The sequence below is a fragment of the Leptopilina boulardi genome, unplaced genomic scaffold (genome assembly GCF_019393585.1).
Source record: "Leptopilina boulardi isolate dan_hultmark-lab unplaced genomic scaffold, ZJU_Lbou_2.1 LbouV2_123, whole genome shotgun sequence".
In the NCBI taxonomy this organism is placed as follows: Eukaryota; Metazoa; Arthropoda; class Insecta; order Hymenoptera; family Figitidae; genus Leptopilina; species Leptopilina boulardi.
The window spans coordinates 4,046,504-4,066,922 of record NW_026137667.1 but is presented as its reverse complement, the minus strand read 5'-3'; the positions used below and the strand labels follow the sequence as shown (position 1 = coordinate 4,066,922).

General features: G+C 25.1%; 2 protein-coding genes across 2 annotated transcripts in view; one reads left to right on the top strand and one right to left on the bottom strand.

The window, feature by feature from the left end:
* LOC127291092 (arrestin domain-containing protein 4) overlaps window positions 1-20,419 on the bottom strand; it is a 93,737-nt gene that overhangs the window by 30,255 nt on the left and 43,063 nt on the right. Inside the window, exon 2 of the mRNA XM_051320023.1 lies at window positions 15,239-15,278. The gene's annotated coding sequence lies outside the window, so the exon portion shown is untranslated. The remainder of the gene's footprint in view (window positions 1-15,238; window positions 15,279-20,419) is intronic.
* Window positions 1-20,419, top strand: part of LOC127291095 (uncharacterized) — a 48,237-nt gene that overhangs the window by 13,832 nt on the left and 13,986 nt on the right. The window contains exons 2-3 of the mRNA XM_051320026.1: window positions 8,647-8,952; window positions 9,992-10,125. Coding sequence (XP_051175983.1) covers window positions 8,647-8,952; window positions 9,992-10,125 — 440 coding nt within the window. The remainder of the gene's footprint in view (window positions 1-8,646; window positions 8,953-9,991; window positions 10,126-20,419) is intronic.

The window sequence follows — 20,419 nt, the reverse complement described above, 5'->3', positions numbered from 1 at the left end:
AGACATCAGAGACAATATATATATATTATTTCGTTATGCAATCAAAACAAAAACATGTTTAAAAATAAGAAATAACAGGTTTGCTTGAAAATAATTTAGAGAAACTATTTTATAACCATTGAAATAAATAAATATTATTTTCATTAAAAAAAAAAATGTTGAATTTTAATATAATTTTGTTTTATATTTTAATAGATTTTTGTTCCTTACAATATTGGTATCAAGTAGTAAAAGTAAATTTCGGTCAGACTCTTCAACATTTTTTTTAAATGGGGTTTTAAGTAGTACAAGTACATTTAAGTCAATATAAGTAGTAAACGGCGGTTTTAGTCAGGCAAAAAAAATCAAAATTCTTGTAATTTCAATATTAGCAGAACTAGAAAGTTCAAATTTTGGTAATTTTAAAATTAGTAGTACAAGTATGTTTACGTCAGACTCTTAAGAAAACTTTATAATGGTTTTTAAGTAGTACAAGTAAATTATAGTCCGAATAAGTAGTAAAATGCGTTTTTAGTAAGACAAAAAATTCCAAATTCTTGTAATTTCGATATTTGTAGAACTAGAAAGTTCAAATTTTGGTAATTTTAAAATCAGTAGTAAAAGTCAATTTCTGTCAGACTCTTCAAAAAATTTTGCAATGTTTTTTAAGTAGTACAAGTAAATTTGAATCAATATAAGTAGTAAACGGCGGTTTTAGTCAGGCAAAAAAATCAAAATTCTTGTAATTTCAATATTAACAGAACTAGAATGTTCAAATTTTGGTAATTTTAAAATCAGAAGTAAAAGTATATTTACGTTAGAATAAAAAAATTTTATAATGGTTATTAAGTAGTACAAGTAAATTATAGTCAGAATAAGTAGTAAAATGCGGTTTAAATCAGACAAAAAATTCCAAATTCTTGTAATTTCGATATTAGTAGAAATAGAAAATTAAAATTTTGATAATTTTAAAATCAGTAGTAAAAGTAAATTTCTGTCAGACTCTTTAAAAAATTTTGCAACGTTTTTTAAGTAGTACAAGTAAATTATAGTCATTAGTAGTAAAAGGCGGTTATAGTCGGACAAAAAAATCAAAATTCTTGTAATTTCAATATTAGTTGAACTAGAAAGATCAAATTTTGGTAATTTTAAAATCAGTAGTAAAAGTATGTTTCCGTCAGACTCTTAAGAAATCTTTATATTGCTTTTTAAGTAGTACAAGTAAATTATGGTCAGAATAAGTAGTAAAATGCGTTTTTAGTCAGACAAAAAATTCCAAATTCTTGTAATTTCGATATTAATAGAACTAGAAAGTTAAAATTTTGGTAATTTTAAAATCAGTAGTAAAAGTCTCGTCAGTCTCTTCCAATTTTTCAAATTGGTTTTTAAGTAGTACAAGTAAATTATAGTCACAATAAGTAGTAAAATGCGTTTTTAGTCAGACAAAAATTCCAAATTCTTGTTATTTCGATATTTGTAGAATTAGAAAATTTAAATTTTTGTAATTTTAAAATCAGTAGTAAAAGTAAATTTCTGTCAGACTCTTCAAAATAATTTGCAAAGTTTTTTAAGTAGTACAAGTAAATTTGAGTCAATATAAGTAGTAAACGGTGGTTTTAGTCAGACAAAAATACCAAAATTCTTGTAATTTCAATATTAGCAGAACTAGAAAGTTCATATTTTGGTAATTTTAAAATCAGTAGTAAAAGTATGTTTACGTCAGACTCTAAAAAAATTTTATAATGGTTATTAAGTAGTACAAGTAAATTACAGTCAGAATAAGTAGTAAAATGCGTTTTTAGTCAGACAAAAAATTCCAAATTCTTGTAATTTCGATATTAGTAGAACTAGAAAATTAAAATTTTGGTAATTTTAAAATCAGTAGTAAAAGTCAATTTCTGTCAGATTCTCAAAAAATTTTGTAACGTTTTTTAAGTAGTACAAGTAAATTTGAGTCAATATAAATAGTAAAAGGCGGTTTTAGTCGGACAAAAGATTCAAAATTCTTGTAATTTCATTATTAATTCAAAATGCAGTTATTTAAAATCCAAAAAAAAAATTTGTACTTTAAAATCAGTAGTAACAATAATTTTAAGTCAGACAAAACGTTTTAAATTCCTGCCGATTATGTATCAATGGTAAAAAAAATAGTTTCGTCAGACAAAAAAAATATTTTTATCTTAATTTTTCAATTCTTGTATATAATTAAAAATTTCACTCCTGTAAATTACGATTTACAATTTGCATTATATTATTATTACATTATATCGAATTCAAATTTCTCGGAGTTAAGGATTTGGAATTTTTCGGTCATTCAAATATACAGAACAGAACATCCACTCTGATAAACTTTCATACTAAATAATTTACTTCCGTACTGAACTCTCTCTCTCTCTCGCATAGAATATGTGCAGTAACTTTATTTTGTGGGTGAAACTCTATATAGTGGTTTGAGGAAAATGAGACCAAATCGTGTTTAGAACAAAGACTGTCCGAGTTTATCTTTTCACCTGATATAGTTTGAGGCAAACAAGAATGAAACAATCAAGAAAATTAGATTACCACAAAACAATATAAAAGTAAATCGAGTTTGAAAATTTCATAATTAACTAATTCAATTACTTATTTTTATAAAAAATGTCTTTTCCAAAACATGAAGAAAACAATTCCTTTTTTGAGATTTAAAATTACGTGTGACAAAAACAAGTTTAATTTTATTTAGTTTCAAATAATTTTTATTCTAACTGACATCCAGTCATATATAAGCTTGAAAATTTTTTTTATCAGCGCGACATCAATAAAAAATTCAACAAGATTTGCAATTTTCCAGCATCACCTGAGGTACTCTTCTGGGATGATGTTGGTATAGGAAAAATCTGAGAAGAAGTCTCATCTATTATGACTAATGTCGTGTATAGTTAAGAAATCTCTTTCCAAGTTGAGAATTTTTTTGCACTTGCAAAAGTATATACTATCATAGGTATTACGTCAAGTGCATTGAAATTTTAGTTACGCTTTCAGAACAAACTTTTATATTCCGTTGTGAAAAAAAAATGAATTTTAAACTCACACATTGAAAATAGAAAAAAGAAATCGCACAATGAATAAATAATTCTTTTATGAATATAAAAAATATAAACGTATTATTTATATATTAAGTTTTTAAAATTTATTGGAACTTTATTTTTCTATTGATAAATAATTCGATTTTTATTATTTAGTTAACTGATGCGAATGAATATTATATTTTTCTGTGAGAGATTCTTTTTCGAAACGAATTGACACGATCATGTTGATAATAATGAAAGTTAAATTGAAGAAACCCCGTCGTGTGTGTGTTACGCATTGGAACTTGATTAAAATCACTTCCATTTGATTGCAAAAAGTATTTTTATAATATATAATTGAAAATTATCAAAAAAAATTTTCGATTTTTAAATTCCACTTTCAATGAAAAAATTCGTGATGCATAATCAACTTAAGAGCAACAAATTACAGTAAATTAACAGTCCCTGTGGCTTATTTGCAATGAACTTAATTGGCTCATTAAATAATACAAATTATACTTTAAATTTTCAAATTACCTTAAAAAATGAGCTTCATACATATGGGGTAACATGATATACGATCCCCAAGGAACTTCATTTATATTACAGAATGTTAAAACTTTGTTTTATGTCTAAAATATTGTAATACCATGAAAAAAAAATGGTATTCTATATTTTATATAAAAACTATCATATTTTCTGTTAATTAATATTTTTTTTCTATTTCTTAATTGATACTTATTATTTTTTTTACTACTCTCTAAATCTTAATTAGTAAAAATTTTAACTAATTAGCAATTCACGCTTTTTGCTTTGGAATTAGTTGAATACTAAGTAGAAAAATTAACATTACTAACGTTACTAATATTACTAACATTACTAACGTTACTAATATTACTAACGTTACTAATGTTACTAATGTTACTAACGTTACTAATGTTACTAACGTTAGTACCTATAAAAAAATTAAGAAAATGTTTCTCATTCGCATTTCCATTCCCACTTCCACTCTTTCTAATTCTCATTTCCACTTTCACTTCCACTTTTTTATTTTCATTACCACTTCCACTTTTTCTAATTTTTATTCCCACTTCCCTTTTTCTAATTTTCATTCCCACTTCTACTCCCATTTTTTCCACTTCTAATTTTCATTAGCTGTTGCCATTTCGACTAAAACTCTTTCTAATTTCCATTTGCACAACCAGTTCCACTTTTTTTTTAATTACCATGTATGGAAATTAGAAAAAGTGAAAGTGATAATGAAAATTTAAAAAATTAGGAATGTAATTGGGACTGAAAATATAAAAAAATTGTAATGAAAATAAAAAAGTGGAAGATGAAATGGGAATGAAAATTGGAACAAGTGGAAGTGAAAGTGTGAATGAGAATTAGAAAAAGTGGTAGTGGCAATGAATATAAAAAACTGGAAGTGGAAATAGAAATGGGAATGAAAAGTAGAAAAAATGGAAGTGGAAATGGGAATGAAAATTAGAAAAAGTGGAAGTGAAGTGGGAATGAGAATTAAAAAGAGTAGAAGTGAGAATGGAAGTGCGAATGAGAATTAGAAAAAGTATAAGTGGAAATGGGAATGAAAATTATAAAAAGCTTAAGTGGAAGTGAAAGTGAAAGTGGTAATGGGAAAGTAGTGGCAAAGTTTCTGTGAAAATATATTTTAGAAACTCTTAATTTTTTTATAGGTACTAAAGTTAGTAACATTAGTAACGTTAGTAACGTTAATTTTTTCACCTGGGGATTTAGTTATGATAATCCAAATTTAGAAATTTATTTATTTCGGTTAGAAAAAAAAAACATAGTTTATTTTATTATATATAAATAAATCATTGCAGTCAAATTGATAAAATTTTATTTATTGGAAAAATGTCTCTTCTTCTTTAATTGAGGTTTATAAATAGAAATAACGAGCTGATTCGTATAACGAGTCAATAATAATAAAAAAAAATTCTAAATAAAGAACAAAAATCGCTTTCCCGAGTGGGACATTTAGAAATATATATATATATTTATATAAATCGTCCGATATGAAATAAACGATTTTTTTTTTTTTGCATATCTGCAATATCAAATCAAAAATCATACAATATCTATATATATGAAGGAAATATAATATGAAGTTTATTGTTTGTGAAGAGCATTCATGAATATAACCTAAATAAATTGTATTCATGTGTAATAAACTTTTCATGTTTGACGAAACCATATATATTCATTATTTTTGCAAATAATGTTTAAAAGGTTAATATATAATTTATTTTCAATTGCACAAGCAATTTCCTGTCACTTTTGTATTTGCGGAAATAATCATAGGTATATTCACATATTAGTATATTTTTCATTCCCATAACGAGTTTTTTTAAAAAATCAATTTAAAAAAAAAAATAAAGGTAATATACCAAATTTCGTAAGGAAATTTGAAAAAAATATTTAGAATCACAAAGATCGTTTGGTAAATTTAAAAAATGAAGAAAAAATTATCCTAAAAATAGTTTGGGATGACTAGAAGTCAATTTGATAAAAAAAAAAAAAAAATGAGCGATAAAAGAGTAAAAAGCACAAAACCTTGTGTCATGGCTTTTATTTTTATACAACCAAAATTCATTGTCATCATGTTTCACTAATACACCAATTTATTCCTTCACCTAAAAAATCGATTCTAATTTCAGGCCATAAATCGCAGGAGATTATCGATTATGCCTCGAGGCTTCTCTCTTTGACACTCTTTTCATTCTTTTTTTTTCTTTTTTTTTTAATTCCATTTGAACGCACAATGTTTTAATTGGCACAAAAAGAAACAGAGTATTCCAATAACACAAATTGCTGGAATTAATTTCTGTTTCCCAGCTATTGCAGTTACCGCGTGATGGTTTCTAATTAAGAATAGTATTTTGCTTTTAGTTTTCGAATCTTTGTAAATTTTGCCAAACAATTTTCTATTCTATTTCTCATCATTATGAAATTATTTTGAATTTAAAATTCAATTGAACAAAAAAAAAAAATTCTTTTCAGCCCAAATAGAAAAAAATGCTCGCCAAAAAAATTCAGGAAATAATAATAATTAAAAAAATCCCTACAATTATAATGCAATATAAATTAATTATTCAAAAAATAAAAGTACTTTCGCATAATTGTCTCAACAATAAAATGGACAATTAGAAAATAATTTTTTTTGTGCTGGAAAATTTTTTTTTTCGTTTCTTGTGTTCTATGATTGAAATAGCCTTCACGTCAAACTTTTTTGTCCTACTTGGAAAGGTTCTTGTGACCTTTTGAAGCACTTGGACTTTGGCGAATAAAAGTAAAAAATGAGATGCTTGATAGATGGTTGTTAGAAAAGACGGAAAAAGGTTCTACATTTTGAGCAGGTTTTTGTGAATATTTTCCATTTATAAAAAAGAAGAGCGATGATGTCGCATAAAAGTGCATTACACTTGTCACAATAATATAATGTAATTAACATTTTCTATTTGAAAAAAAAAAATCTGAATTAGTTAAAAATAACTAAAATACATTTTAAAAAAAAAAAACTTAAATTAACTTTTTAGATAAACTCTTTGGTATATAGATGACGCGATTTTTCTTTCACATTTCAATTTGTCAGAACTTCTTTTGCAACTTTAATTACGTACCTTCTTGAACTCATTTCAAATTTGTTATATATTTATTCTCTCCATTATAGAGGTTTCTCAAAATAAGGAAACATTTTTATAAAATCTACATCATTAATTCTGATTTAATTTAGTTGGAAAAATATTTTTTTTAAATTAAATTTTTATTTAGATTTACCTGAAGCAGTGAAAGATTTGACTAGAAAAGGGAAAAGTTATTTAATTAGTTTAACTTTTATTATTCCAGTGAAACATTTCGCTGTTCCAAAGAAAAGTTTTTCTTTTTTAATTTTGTTTATAACACACTATTTTTTTTTTCATCAAAGAAGCAAATAAGTATAGAATGAGTGTACGTTGAAAAACGAATAATGTATTTTCACAGTCATAATAGTATATGGCAATGATTCAGCATCTCTTTGTGTCCTAAACAACTCGAGCCTTTTTAGAATCTTCCTCAAATGTCTCTTCAGTTACACAATATATAATATATTCGTGCTTTTTGAACTATGTTTACATTGTCCCTTGTCATCTAATTATATACCTATTCTGCAAATAGCAGTCCTTTTATTCTGTTTCTATTATAAATTTTATAAATGAGAATTTTTAGCAGATAATACTTTAGGTCAGGGGAAAAAAATTGGGTTATCTACACCGAAAAAAAAAAGTTCTCAAATTTAGAGGATTCCTCTTCTTTTGCAGCAACTATTCCTTTTATATATGGGCACTAAAGTTTTCATATCTAATTGAGAGGATTTTCCTCTTTTATATTTTGAGAGGAATAATTTCAAATAAAGATTTATTCATCTTGTTTCAAACTTACGTCAAATTCAAAAATGTCAACCTTCTTTACAGGGTTAAAAGAAATTAATGATTTAATTTACTCGTTATTACTCGGATTAAGTAATTTATAATGAAAGAAACCATTTTTGGAGAAAAAATATAGACGGCGAAAACACGAGCTGAGTTTTTATACAATAAAATACCAAAGATTTTCAGGTTGTTAAAAATGTTTTTAGTTTTTGTTCATTTTAAAATAAAGTGCTCAGTATTCAAGTGAAAAAAAGTTAATGAATTATTTAAATCAAAGTAAATATATTTTTAAAATAGTGTAGAGGTCAAATTGATGAAAAAATCAATTCTGATTTGAATATTATTAAATTCTAACCCTAGAAAAAATAGTGGTTAAACAGATCGCATTGTTGATAAATTATAATAAATTTATCACAGTTTTTAATATGAATAGAAATAATTTTTTATACATTAAAACCTTAATTTTCAGTGAAAAATTTGTTAATTAAATAATTAATGTAGAAAGTACAATTTCAGATAACAGATTTTTCAGCTCGTTGTCCATTTTATTTTGAACTGTCACTTTTCAAACAGTTTGAAGATGCGCACAACAAAACAAAATGAAACTATAAAAATCTTTTTTACAGCATAAATTTGTTTCACTTTTGAGAGGAATAATTTCAATTATAGAAAAAAAATCTTAAATGCAAATGAATAAATTCAATCAAAGAGAAAATATTAAAAGTTATCATTTAATAAAAATATTCTCAAATAAAGAAGAAAAATCCTCCTTTTTGTAGATGAATATTCGTATATTAAAAATAAAATGTAAAAGTAATTTATGAGCGGAATTTTCTTCTCATTTGGAGATTTTATTTTTTTCGGTGTACAGAAACTCATGTGTTATCTACAAAATGCAGTTGTAGTCTCTACAAAACATTTTGGGAAATACACAAAATGAACAAAACTAAATTTGTGAAAAAAATAGATTATTTTGTAAGATGCGACTATTTTCTTTTTTTGTCTATTCTAAATTTTTTTTTTCCGTGTAAAAGAAAAGAATAAAATTTTGGTTACGAATTTTCTTCATAGGAAAATATTCTAGAAAGTAAAATAATTTTTTTTTTAAAAAAAAAGTAAAAAGCGCTTCTGTGAACAATGTTGAGATTGATGAATTTTTTACGTGTATACATTTCTGTTTATGTTAGATATACCGAAGACAGCTGAGGGCGACAGGAGCGTGGTGTCGTCTAAAGAAAGTAGACAAACGGAACAAAAGGAAGAGGACAAGACAGTAGACGAGGAGGGAGAAGAAGAAAAAGAAGAAGAAGAAGAAGACAAGACAACAAATAAAGAAGAGGAAGCTGCAACGAGAATACAAGCAGCTTTCCGTGGCCATCACGCCAGGAAGAGTATGAAAGATACGGAAACTTCAACGAAACAGACAGAATCCAAATCAGATTCAGAACCAACCAAGGAACAATTACTGAACGAGTTTCGCGAGGACGATAAGGGTGAGTTTTCCCTAAGGACCTATATATATATTTTAAGAGGAAAAGTGCCAGTAAATGACCGTTGAGAAAACGATTTTTCCAAAAAAAAAAAAAAAAAAAAACTCGACCTACATTTCTTTCCAATTCTTTTTTCAGACAAAAACTATATTGCAGTGAAAAAAAGACCAATTTTTTTACTAATTTAATTTTATAATTTAAATTCAAAAATTTAGTTTTTTTTCACAGAAAATTAAAAGGCGTTAAAATAAGCTGTAACGCTTATTATTTTAATCCATTTTGGTATTTTAAAATAAGCAAAATTGGATTAAAATAATAAGCGTTGCAGCTTATTTTAATGCCTTTTAATTTTCTGTGTTTTTTTTATTAATTCAATATTTTTGAGAGAAATTTTATTATTAAGCTTACGTGTTCTTGATAAAATATCAGAACATAAAGGGGGAGATTGACAGATTGCAATATACATTTTTAATATAGATTAAAAGAACGTATAATTTTCGAAAGTTCTATTTATAACTATTTTAATCTTTTAAAATGAAATTTTTTTAAAAATTCGAATATTAATTTTTTTGCCCTCATTAATATTAATTAAAATCATTAATATAAAGTCTTTTTTTACTTAATGTCAACAAAAAAAACCAAAATTTAGTGGTATTAATAGATATTTAAGAGTAAACAGCGATTGAATAAGTCACAACAGAATGGAAGAACTCAATCGTTTAATGTGGACGAAAAGTAATTGAATATCGATTACAAGTATTGTGACGAAAAACAAATTTTTATTTCCATTTTTTTCTTTTAAAAATTTTTTTTCGTTTTTTTTTTTTTTAATAGTTTTATTCTCTTTCAAACTGTTTTATTAAAAAAAGGGGAGAATTTTTTAAAAAAAATATAAACTCGAGACTTTTTCAAAAATGTTGATCTTTGGAATTTTTATAATTAGAAGAAGTCTCGTCTCTCATATATAAAAGAGCTCTCGAAAAAAAAAGAAATGTAAAAATGACAGAAAGTTGATAATTAATGTCGAAATTTTTTTTTTTAGAGCTTTGCGAAGCAGCTACTAGAATTCAAGCTTCATTCCGTGGCCACATGTCGAGAAAGGTAGCAGCAATTGGCGAAGCAGCCAAAACTGCTGGGGATATGGTGGAGAATGTAGTTAATAAAGTCGAAAAAACGGTGAGTAGAATTTTCAAAAATATAGAAATCAATTTTTTTCCCCTTTTTGTCATTGAAATATATAATATATAATAAAACATGTAATTTACATATATAAATTAATATTTATACTATGTATTTCTTTCTATATATTTTTTTTTCTATAAATATATTTTTTCTCCATATAGAACTATTTTTAATCAAAATTTATTTACATTCAAATTCTTTTTTAATAAAAAATATTTTTCATTACCTTTTTTTTTAATATATGCAAAAAATTCGTTTTCAAATAAAACATATTGGTTTTTTTTTTTTTTTTTTTGAAATATAATTTTAAACATTTATAAAGAGATTGAGGTTTTTTTTTTAAATCTTATTATAAACAGAATAAAAGATGAGCTTTGCAGTTAAATTTCTTTTGCAAAGCAACTTCCCATGGGCTTTCTCGTGAACATAAACAGAAAAGTTATTTGAGTTGTGGAACTATCTCCAGGCTCTATTTTCTACAAAGAAATATATATATATATGTACCGCGAAGTGTAGATTTTAATTAAAGATTGAGCGTTTCAAGGGAAATCAATAGAAATTTTCAACTACAAGCGTTAAATCAACTCAAATTTGAATTTCTCAATATATAGAATAAACAATGAATTTTTTTATTCTGTATAATAGATGAGGGAAAAAATTTTTTTTACTTCTCTATATAAAGTAATGTAAATAAAAAAGGAAATTTTGATTGTAATATAAGTTGGAGAGTTTTTTTTTTGCTATGTTTGTACACATTTGCGTTGGTTACGTGATAGGCAGAATTAGATATCAGATAACATTCAATGTGCAAATTACAAAGGGAATGTTAAAGTTTATGAATAATTTATAAATTCTTTTGGCTACATGTGCGCATTTTCAGAATTCGTGAGGTTTCATTTTGATTTGTTAAGTAAACTAATTTTGACCAAAAGAGAATTTTAGAAATTTAATAGAAAAAGAAAAAAAGTCTTAATAATTTTTCAAAAAATTTTTATTTTCTATTTCCTGGCCTGTAAATTGGATACTCAGATTTAAGTTTGCTCGCAAACAATATTTCTCAAAATGAATTCTAGTTCTTTCTAGAAGGTTAAAAAAGAGACGAAACTCTGCAATTTACAATGACAATAAAACGGAAGCAAACAAAATTGTTCTATTTCTCAAAAAAAAAATGATTCCATTAAGAAACATGTCAGTAAGAAAAAATAATTTAATAAAAATAGTATTATAAAATATAAATTATTAGAAAATAATGAAAAAAGAAAATAGAATTTTGCAGTATTTAACTGGAATATTGTGAACTCAATAAACCGACTTAATCCAATGTCGATTACTATTAATTATAATTTACTTTTAGTACAGCTTAATCCAGACAATTTCTAAATACTACGTTGATATATTTATCACTTTTTTCTTTTTAATTTATTTAAAAAAAATTCTTAATTTTTGACATTATTTTTTTTTTTATTATCAATATTGTAAAGTTATAATAATTTTACACAAAAAGTTATCATAAAAGCCTTCAATAAATCATGCTTCTAGAAGTTCATAAAAGTAGTTTTAATACTTTGAAACACTCAAAAATATATATTTTCTCAACTTTGTTACGTTGCATTATAAGTTTAAACTATTATACCTTGAAGAAAGAGTTTCCTGATCTAAAATAGATTATTATTATTTACACTAAAATTGTTATATTTGAAACTAAAAATAAACTTTTTGTAATAAATTGTTAATTTTGCCAGAAAATATAAAGAAATAAAAATTAATTTGAACTTTAAAATTTTTTAAACGCATTTATAGAATTTTTGTTCATAGACTCAAATATATTTTATTTGGTTCAAATAAATCATTTCTCTGGGTGTAATCCATTTTGGTATTAAAATAAGCAAAATTGGACTAAAATAATAAGCTTATTTTAATACCTTATAATTTTCTGTGTTTCCATTTTCCTAAATTATTATTTATTTTTCACCCATTGTTTAAGAGAATATAATTTTGTCTTTCTTCTTGATTAAACATTACGACTGTAACAAACATGGTTATACCAAGCATTGTAATATTTTGCTGACAAAATACTCATATATCAAGCCACTTTAACATCCGAGAATGGAACTTGTCAACTCTAACCTCGTATATAAACTAAATTTCGCCTCGTCCACAGTTAATGTTAACTAATTACATAAGCTTACTAAATTAAATCAGTTTCTAAGCAACAACTGTACGAAACATTATATATATTTATCTGAGAGAAATATAATATATATACACAGGAATACAGGATCTTGTCAATACTGTCGCATTGTTCTCTTGCATGAGAGAATGTTATATCCATATACCCACATAAACTCACGTAATCGATAAGATCGAGAACAGTGTACAGAATTCAGTGACAGAATTCAAAGGACAAGATGTGTCCCCTAAGGTTATGCCTAAATGCACTCAAGCGGATTGCTCAATTATATATAGAAACCTATATATTTGAAATCAAATTTTATTATATTAATTTAGTATAAAAATAATTAAAAAATTAATATATCCCGCAATTTTAAAATTTTCCAACACTTTCGAACTTTTGGGTTTTGGATAGCATTCACTTGAGGTATATATATATATATATTCCTAGGCAATCATGGACCAATCACAGCCTAAGTAATTTGCTCCAGTGTAAACTTTGAGTGAATGTCGTAATATAAACACAACCTTCGAAACCGAACATTAAACACACATACACCCACAAATGACAATAAATGAACAAATTTGAGTGTACGTCAATATCTAAATTGATGAAAATAGTTTAAAATAAATATCGATGTAAATCAAGTCTACTGCCTTAAGGGTTCTTAAAATATAACCTCAAACTAAAAAGTTTTTTAACAAATAAAACTGTAAATACAATTAATTTTTTTCTCCCTTCGTTTAAAGTTTACACAGAAAAAAAGGGGGAGGCATGATTATGATCTAAAAATCATTAGTCATAATTTACATTTTATTGAATTTTATTTGTCCTAATTAGTTTTGAGCCGAATTTTTATTTGTTCGAATTAGTATTTTGCATAATTTTCATCAATCCGATTTTCTATATTGCAGAATTTTTATATAACCGAAAATTCACTCCACAGAATTTTTATTTCTTCGAATTTTTATTTGTCAGAATTTGTATTTGCTCGAATTTTCATTGAACATAATAGGCATTTTAAAGGATTTTTATTGGGTAGAATTTCATTGAATAGAATTTTCATTCAGATGAATTTTCATTTGTTCGAATTATTATTTGATATAATTTCCATATAATCGATTTTTCATACTACAGAATTTTTACTTAACCGACAAATCATTTAATAGAATTTCTAATTGATAGAATTTTCATTTGTCCGAATTTGCAAATGGCCGAACAAACAATCAACAGAAAGATTTCGGCGCGATTTTCAAAATCAACCAATCACAATTTTATGGATAATTTTTTATTGGTTTATTTTAAAAATCGCGCCGAAATCTTTCTGTCGATTGTTTTTTCGGCCATTTGCAAATTCGGACAAATGAAAATTCTATCAATTAGAAATTCTATTAAATGATTTTTCGGTTAAGTAAAAATTCTGTAGTATGAAAATTCGATTATATGGAAATTATATAAAATAATAATTCGAACAAATGAAAATTCATCTGAATGAAAATTCTATTCAATGAAATTCTACCCAATAAAAATTCTTTTAAATGCCTATTATATGTTAAATGAAAATTCGAGCAAATAAAAATTGTGACAAATAAAAATTTGAAGAAATAAAAATTCTGTGGAGTGAATTTTCGGTTATATAAAAATTCTGCAATATAGAAAATCGGATTGATGAAAATTAAGCAAAATACTAATTCGAACAAATAAAAATTCAGCTCAAAACTAATTAGGACAAATAAAATTCGATAAAATGTAAATTATGACTAATAATTTTTAGAACATAATCATGCGTCCTGAAAAAAGGGTTTGGTATTGACAACCAAACGTTTGGTTGCACAGAAAATTAAAAGGCATTAAAATAAGCTGCAACGCTTATTATTTTAATCCAATTTTGCTTATTTTAATCCATTTTGGTATTAAAATAAGCAAAATTGGATTAAAATAATAAGCGTTGCAGCTTATTTCAACGCCTTTTAATTTTCTGTGTTGTATTTAAGCAACCAAATTTTTTTGGTTGAATCAACAAAATTTTGCTTGTCCCAATTAAACTTTAGTTAGGACAACAAAAATCCTTTTCTTCTAATTTTGATTGTGTCAAACAAATTTTGATTGGGACAATTAAAATTTTGTTGATTCAACAAAAAAAATTTTTGCTTTCTTAAATACCAACCAAACGTTTAGTTGTCAATACCAAAACTTTTTTTCAGTGTATATTTTTCCAAAGAGTTGAATTTCTCATTTCTAGATTAATTTAAAAAAAAATTCCATTTAAACATTGTTTGTAGTTCCAGGATTAGAAATCCCAAATTGAAATCTGGGTAAAAGTTTGTTGAAACAATTTAAAAAGAAAATGTTTTTTCTTTGAAAAGAAAGAAATGACATTTTAAAGAAATACAACAAACGCGTATATTTGCGAGCGAAACATGAAATAAATTGCGTTCTTGAAGTAAAATAGAAATATGGTTTCAAGCAAATGAGACTTTAATTATATTACACTGAGAAAAAGAATTATTTGTTTTAAATATAAAGATCAGTTTAAAAGTTTTTGTTTAACCCAACACAGTTTTTATGTTTAATTTTAATATATAGAAAATATTTTCTACTTTGGCTTAAAATTATTATTTGTTTGAATAATTATGTTTGATTCAAACATATTTTCTGTTTGGCTTAAACTGAAAATATGTTTAAAATTTTTATGTTTGATTTAAACATAAAAATTTATTATGAATAAATTGAAATCAACCATAATTTATGTTTAAATTAAATATATTTTCACATTGAATCAACCAGAGAATATATTAAATTTAAACATAAATATGTTTGACTGTATAACAAAGCTATTTTAAGTTTGGGTTAAACATATTATGTTTGAATCAAACATATCGTTTTCTCAGTGTAGCATAAGAGGAAAATATAGTAATTTTCATAATATCTTACCTTTTTCTGTATAGACGACGACGGCAAACAGCTCCAGAACCTGTAACAAAAAAAATAATTATTATATTTAATTATCCAATATTAAAAAAATATGTAAATTAAAAAAAAATTTTCTCATTTTCTTAAATGAAACTTTTGTTTAATTAAAATTTCAATATTTTTTTTCTCCTTGAAAGAGCTTAAATTATATCAAATAGAATTGCAAATTTGTCTTCATCACTCTAACAGCAATAGCTTTGCTTTCTATGGCAGAATTTAATCCTGCTTTATATATATAAAGTCAGAACAAAATTCAAAAGGGAGAAAAAAAAACGGAAACGAAAAGCCTGGTATTTAAATTCTTTTTGAATATATGTATATATCGATAAAGTATGATTATACCTTTGAAATATTACAAAAAAAATATTAACCTTTTTTTTATTTGCAAATATATTTTAAAATATGAAAAAAATAAAGTAAAAATCGATATTTAAACAAACATTTTTATAATAATTTTGAAATCAATAAAATGTCGATATGAATCGGAAATTTTCACATGAATATTTGACCGGAAATGTTTCTTTAAAAAGTTAAGAGTAGGTCAAAGTTCGAGTGTCATATTGTTGGAAGATTGGGGAGACTTTTCTGTTATTCCGAACACGACCCACAAAAAGAGTAAGATATTATAGGCCAACAAACTTTGTTTACAACTTTTTTTTTCTTGTTTCTTCCACACTACAAAATGATATTCTCTTGCTTTTTCACATCATAAATTTTTTTTCTCTCAACTCTTTTATTTGTATGCAACAATTTACTTTTTTTGCTCGCTTATCGAATAAGTAAAAAAAAAAGAAATTAAGATTTTAGAAAAGAGAATTTTACAAGGTCTTATTCATAGAAATGCTACTGCGGATTTAAGGGTAAATTTAGAATTCAGACTTTTATATTATGCTCACAAACACGTAGTAAAAGAATTTTTATGTCACAAGATGAAAAGCATGTAAGATATACACGGGATTATTTTATCTCAAAAAAAAAGGTATAAAATTTTTCTATGATACAAGTATATAATTTTATCTTTAAGTAAGAAATTTTGCAAAACTCTTGAAAAATATTTTTTTATTTTATTTTGTGTTCCAATTTTTCAAATTTCAAAAATATCACAGAAAATTAAAAGGCATTAAAATAAGCTGCAACGCTTCTTATTTTAATCCAATTTTGCTTATTTTAATCCATTTTGGTATTAAAATAAGCAAAATTGGATTAAAATAAGAAGCATTGCAGCTAATTTTAATGCCTTTTAATTTTCTGTGATTTGAACCTTATAAACTTGTATCAAAGACAAATATAGTTTACAAAAAATTGTACAAAGTAAACTTTTAATTAAAGATTCTCATGTATCGATTTTAACTTTCTTTTTTTATGGAAATTTCATCGGAAGATAAAAACGGTTAGAAATTTTGGTAAAGTCGGAAGTGCTCGACGTATTCGTTATAGATAAAAGAGATAAGCTTCTAAAATTTGGCACGGATGAATTCAATGGTAATATTTATGTCGGTATTTGGCTCGTACGCCTGTCTGAGTTTCCATTAGTTTTCGGGTCAATTTTAGGTCAAGGAGAGAGGTAAATACAATTCTATGACAAGAATTTGAAAAATCAAAGTGAAGTATGATTGTGTCACACTTGTCAATAATTTGATTTTCAACTGGGTATATATATAGAAACGAAATTCTCGATTTCAAGTTCTCAATTTCTCAATTCCAACTCTACGTGATTCTACTCTCAATGAACTTTTTTAGAAGGACTAATTTCTCTAAATATGGACTCTTGCCAAAAATATATTTTTTCCAAATCGTTTACTAAAAACAAAATAAGTATTAAAAGTTTTACTATATAACCAAATTAAATTCACAATTTTTCAAAATAAATAAAATTTTCTAATAGATTTTCTTTTATTATGAAAAAAAAATTAGGAAAAATTATTTGAAATTTATACCTATATAAAGTAAAGGTAATCTTACTCAAGAATTGTTGGTTCAATCATATGATTTATGTTTACGTGATGCACGAACACCTTCTCAGAAAAGAACACGAATCGGTAATTTGGTTTTTTTTTTTATTAGTTTTTAAAAAACGCATAATTATTTAATAAAAGTTTAAAATTTTTTAACATTTGTATTCAAAGTAGAAAAAAAATTGTACTAAAGGGAAAAAACTTTTTAGTGGCAATAATTCCAATTCTAAAATAGATAAATTGTAAAAACAGAGGTTTGGGCAATCTGTTTCATTCACGAAAAAAATTTGTTCACAAATCCGAATTGTGTATTTCCGAAAATTTTTTGTGAAGACTACAATTGCATTTTGTGGATAACACAAGAAATTTGTTTCATTGTATCTAAACTATTTTTTAATCAATAAAAAAAAAGGATATCAGAAAAGTAATACTATTTAGCAAACTCCTTAAAAGACCTCCTTTTTCATTTCTTATACCATATATTTTCCCATTTCTCGTTTGAAATTCCATCTCCTCTATTCCAAAAAACGAATTCCTGCCAAAAATTGAAATTTCCCACTTGGAGCGGAGTTCGCGGAGTGGTGACATATTTCATTGCTTTTGGCACAACCGTGAAAAATCTTTGTTTTAAAAAAAGAATGGTAATGGGGGAGGGGATTGTAATGCGACGTTACTGCGGAGGAAACTTTCAAAGTTCACGCAGTATACCTTCTCTCGTAAGATGAATATAAAAATGCAACTATAGTAAAGAAAATAATGCATTCAAGTTTGAAATTTTAAATCTACCCTTAGACACAACAATTGTTTTGCGGCAAAGTAAATTTTCTCTGCTTATATTTTGAAATTTATCGATTTGACACAAAACTTTGCACTTTGTGGCCTTCACAACTTCGCGTGTGTTTATACTCAACAAAAGGAAGACACGTCACATTTCCGGTGTATTCATTTCCCCCAGAATTTTCTTATCAAAATTTTCATCCCCACCGCAAAGATTAACGAAATATTTATATAAATAAAAATTTCGTTTTTCATAAGAAAAATCTTTTTTTTTCTAGAAATTTAAAGAAAAAATTTCCAAACGTTTTTGAAATGGCTTTCATTAAAGTCGAAACGAACAAAAGTCATTTAACAAAGTCGTTCAATTTGTCTTGACGCCTTTTTCCCATAAATATATAGAATTTTTTCCTTTTCTTTTCTCGACATTTAAAAAATGTCTAAACATTTTTCTGTCTAATATTACTAACAATTTCAGTTATTTCATTATTAATAGCACACAAAAAACAAATACTGAAACCATTAACATCTCAAAAATATAAAAATGCCTTAAAACTAGTGTAATCACAGAAAATTAAAAGGCATTAAAATAAGCTGCAACGCTTATTAATTTAATCCAATTTTGCTTATTTTAATACCAAAATGGATTAAAATAAGCAAAATTGGATTAAAATAATAAGCGTTGCAGCTTATTTTAATGCCTTTTAATTTTCTATGATTTTAATCTTAAAACTAGATTAAGTCAATTTTAGGACTTAAAATCAAACACTCAAGGCTGAAATTCAGTAAAAATGGTTCTAATGTTAACGGTTTTAGTCAAAAGTGAACTGAAAGTAAGTATTATTTTTTAGTGTGAAATTTATAGATGATTTTTTTCAAAATTAATGTAAAACTAGAACTACGATAATAAATACTGAACATATATATTTTTCCTCGGGATTAAGAATTCATGAAAATTTAGTCTCGTTGATATAAAACAAGGAATTTATTTCGGAAACAATTTCTTTGATTTATATTCAGTAGACAGAGAGGGAAAGGGAGAGAGAGAGCTTAAATAAATGATAGATAGGAACTTTCGTGTTCCATTTACAGTTTTCGATCGATGTTATTACTTTGAATTACAAGAAGATCGCGTCGTCTCTCTTCTCAAATCGGATTCTTCAATTTCTTTTCTAGAGATATTGCAATTCTGACGGATAAAATGAATGAAAAAAAAAGAAAGAGACCAAAATTCACGAAAAACGACAATATTCCTTCTGTTCAAATAAGAATATTGATTAAATTTTTTTTTTAAATTCCATCCACGAAACATTTATACACTGAAAAGTAGTGAATTGACCAAGTTTGAGAATATACAAGAAAAGAGGTCACAAGATTAATGAACTTTAATATATGTTTTATTTTTAATTTACTTTTAGATAATAAAAATATACACAAAACAAGAAATTTTTAAGAAATTAATTAACTTTTTTTCAAGAATTAAGAATAAATTGTAATTGTCAGAAGCAGAGCTTTTAACTTGAAAATCTAAGGGAGATTGTATCAATGCTTATAAACTGTCAGAAACTGCAGTATATAAAGCGAAATACCTCATTCAAGTTTTGTTTAGTTTCAAGGAACCTTGAAAATTCACGTAATTTATGTATTTTCATTGTTGAAACATCAAAAGATAAATATCCCAAATTTAATATTAACGAAACAGAAATGAAAAAATTATATAAAAAATAATTATTTCTATTATGCAATTTTTCGAGTTTTTTTAATAAAAAAAAAAAAAACTCGAAATTTAATTAAAATTACATTTGTCGTAAGACATGAACAAAGTTTGCCTTTAGATGACAAATAAGTTATTTTCCTCTTTTGAAGTAATGTTATTCAAAGTAACATTAATTAGATGTATAATTAATTCTGTACACGCCAGGTTTACTTAAAAAGAAATTAAAGTCAAAACAGCGAAGAAACTCACAGAATAGAAATTATTACATCAAAAAATAACTACAATGAAAAAAAAAATTTATTTCATTCAAATATACTTGATTATTTGACTATTATCAAATAAATATTTATTTTTATTAAATAATTATTATTCGAATCATGATATTTAATTTAAATACAAAAATTATTGGTTCAAATATAGTTCAATTATATATTTGGAAAATATTTATTTGATAAGTAATCGAGTATTTGAATCAAAAATTTTTTCAGTCATAAAAAAATGTTATTTTTAGTAATTATTCTGTTATTAATTTATATATTAATTAGAAATTATAAATTTAAAAGAAACGTGAAAAAAAGGCAATAATTTTCTCTCACGAACAAAAACTTGAGAAGATAAATCAATTATCGAAATCACTTATTCAATTACCAAAGTGCTCAAAAACTAAAACTTGCCACTCTCCAGACACTCAAGTTA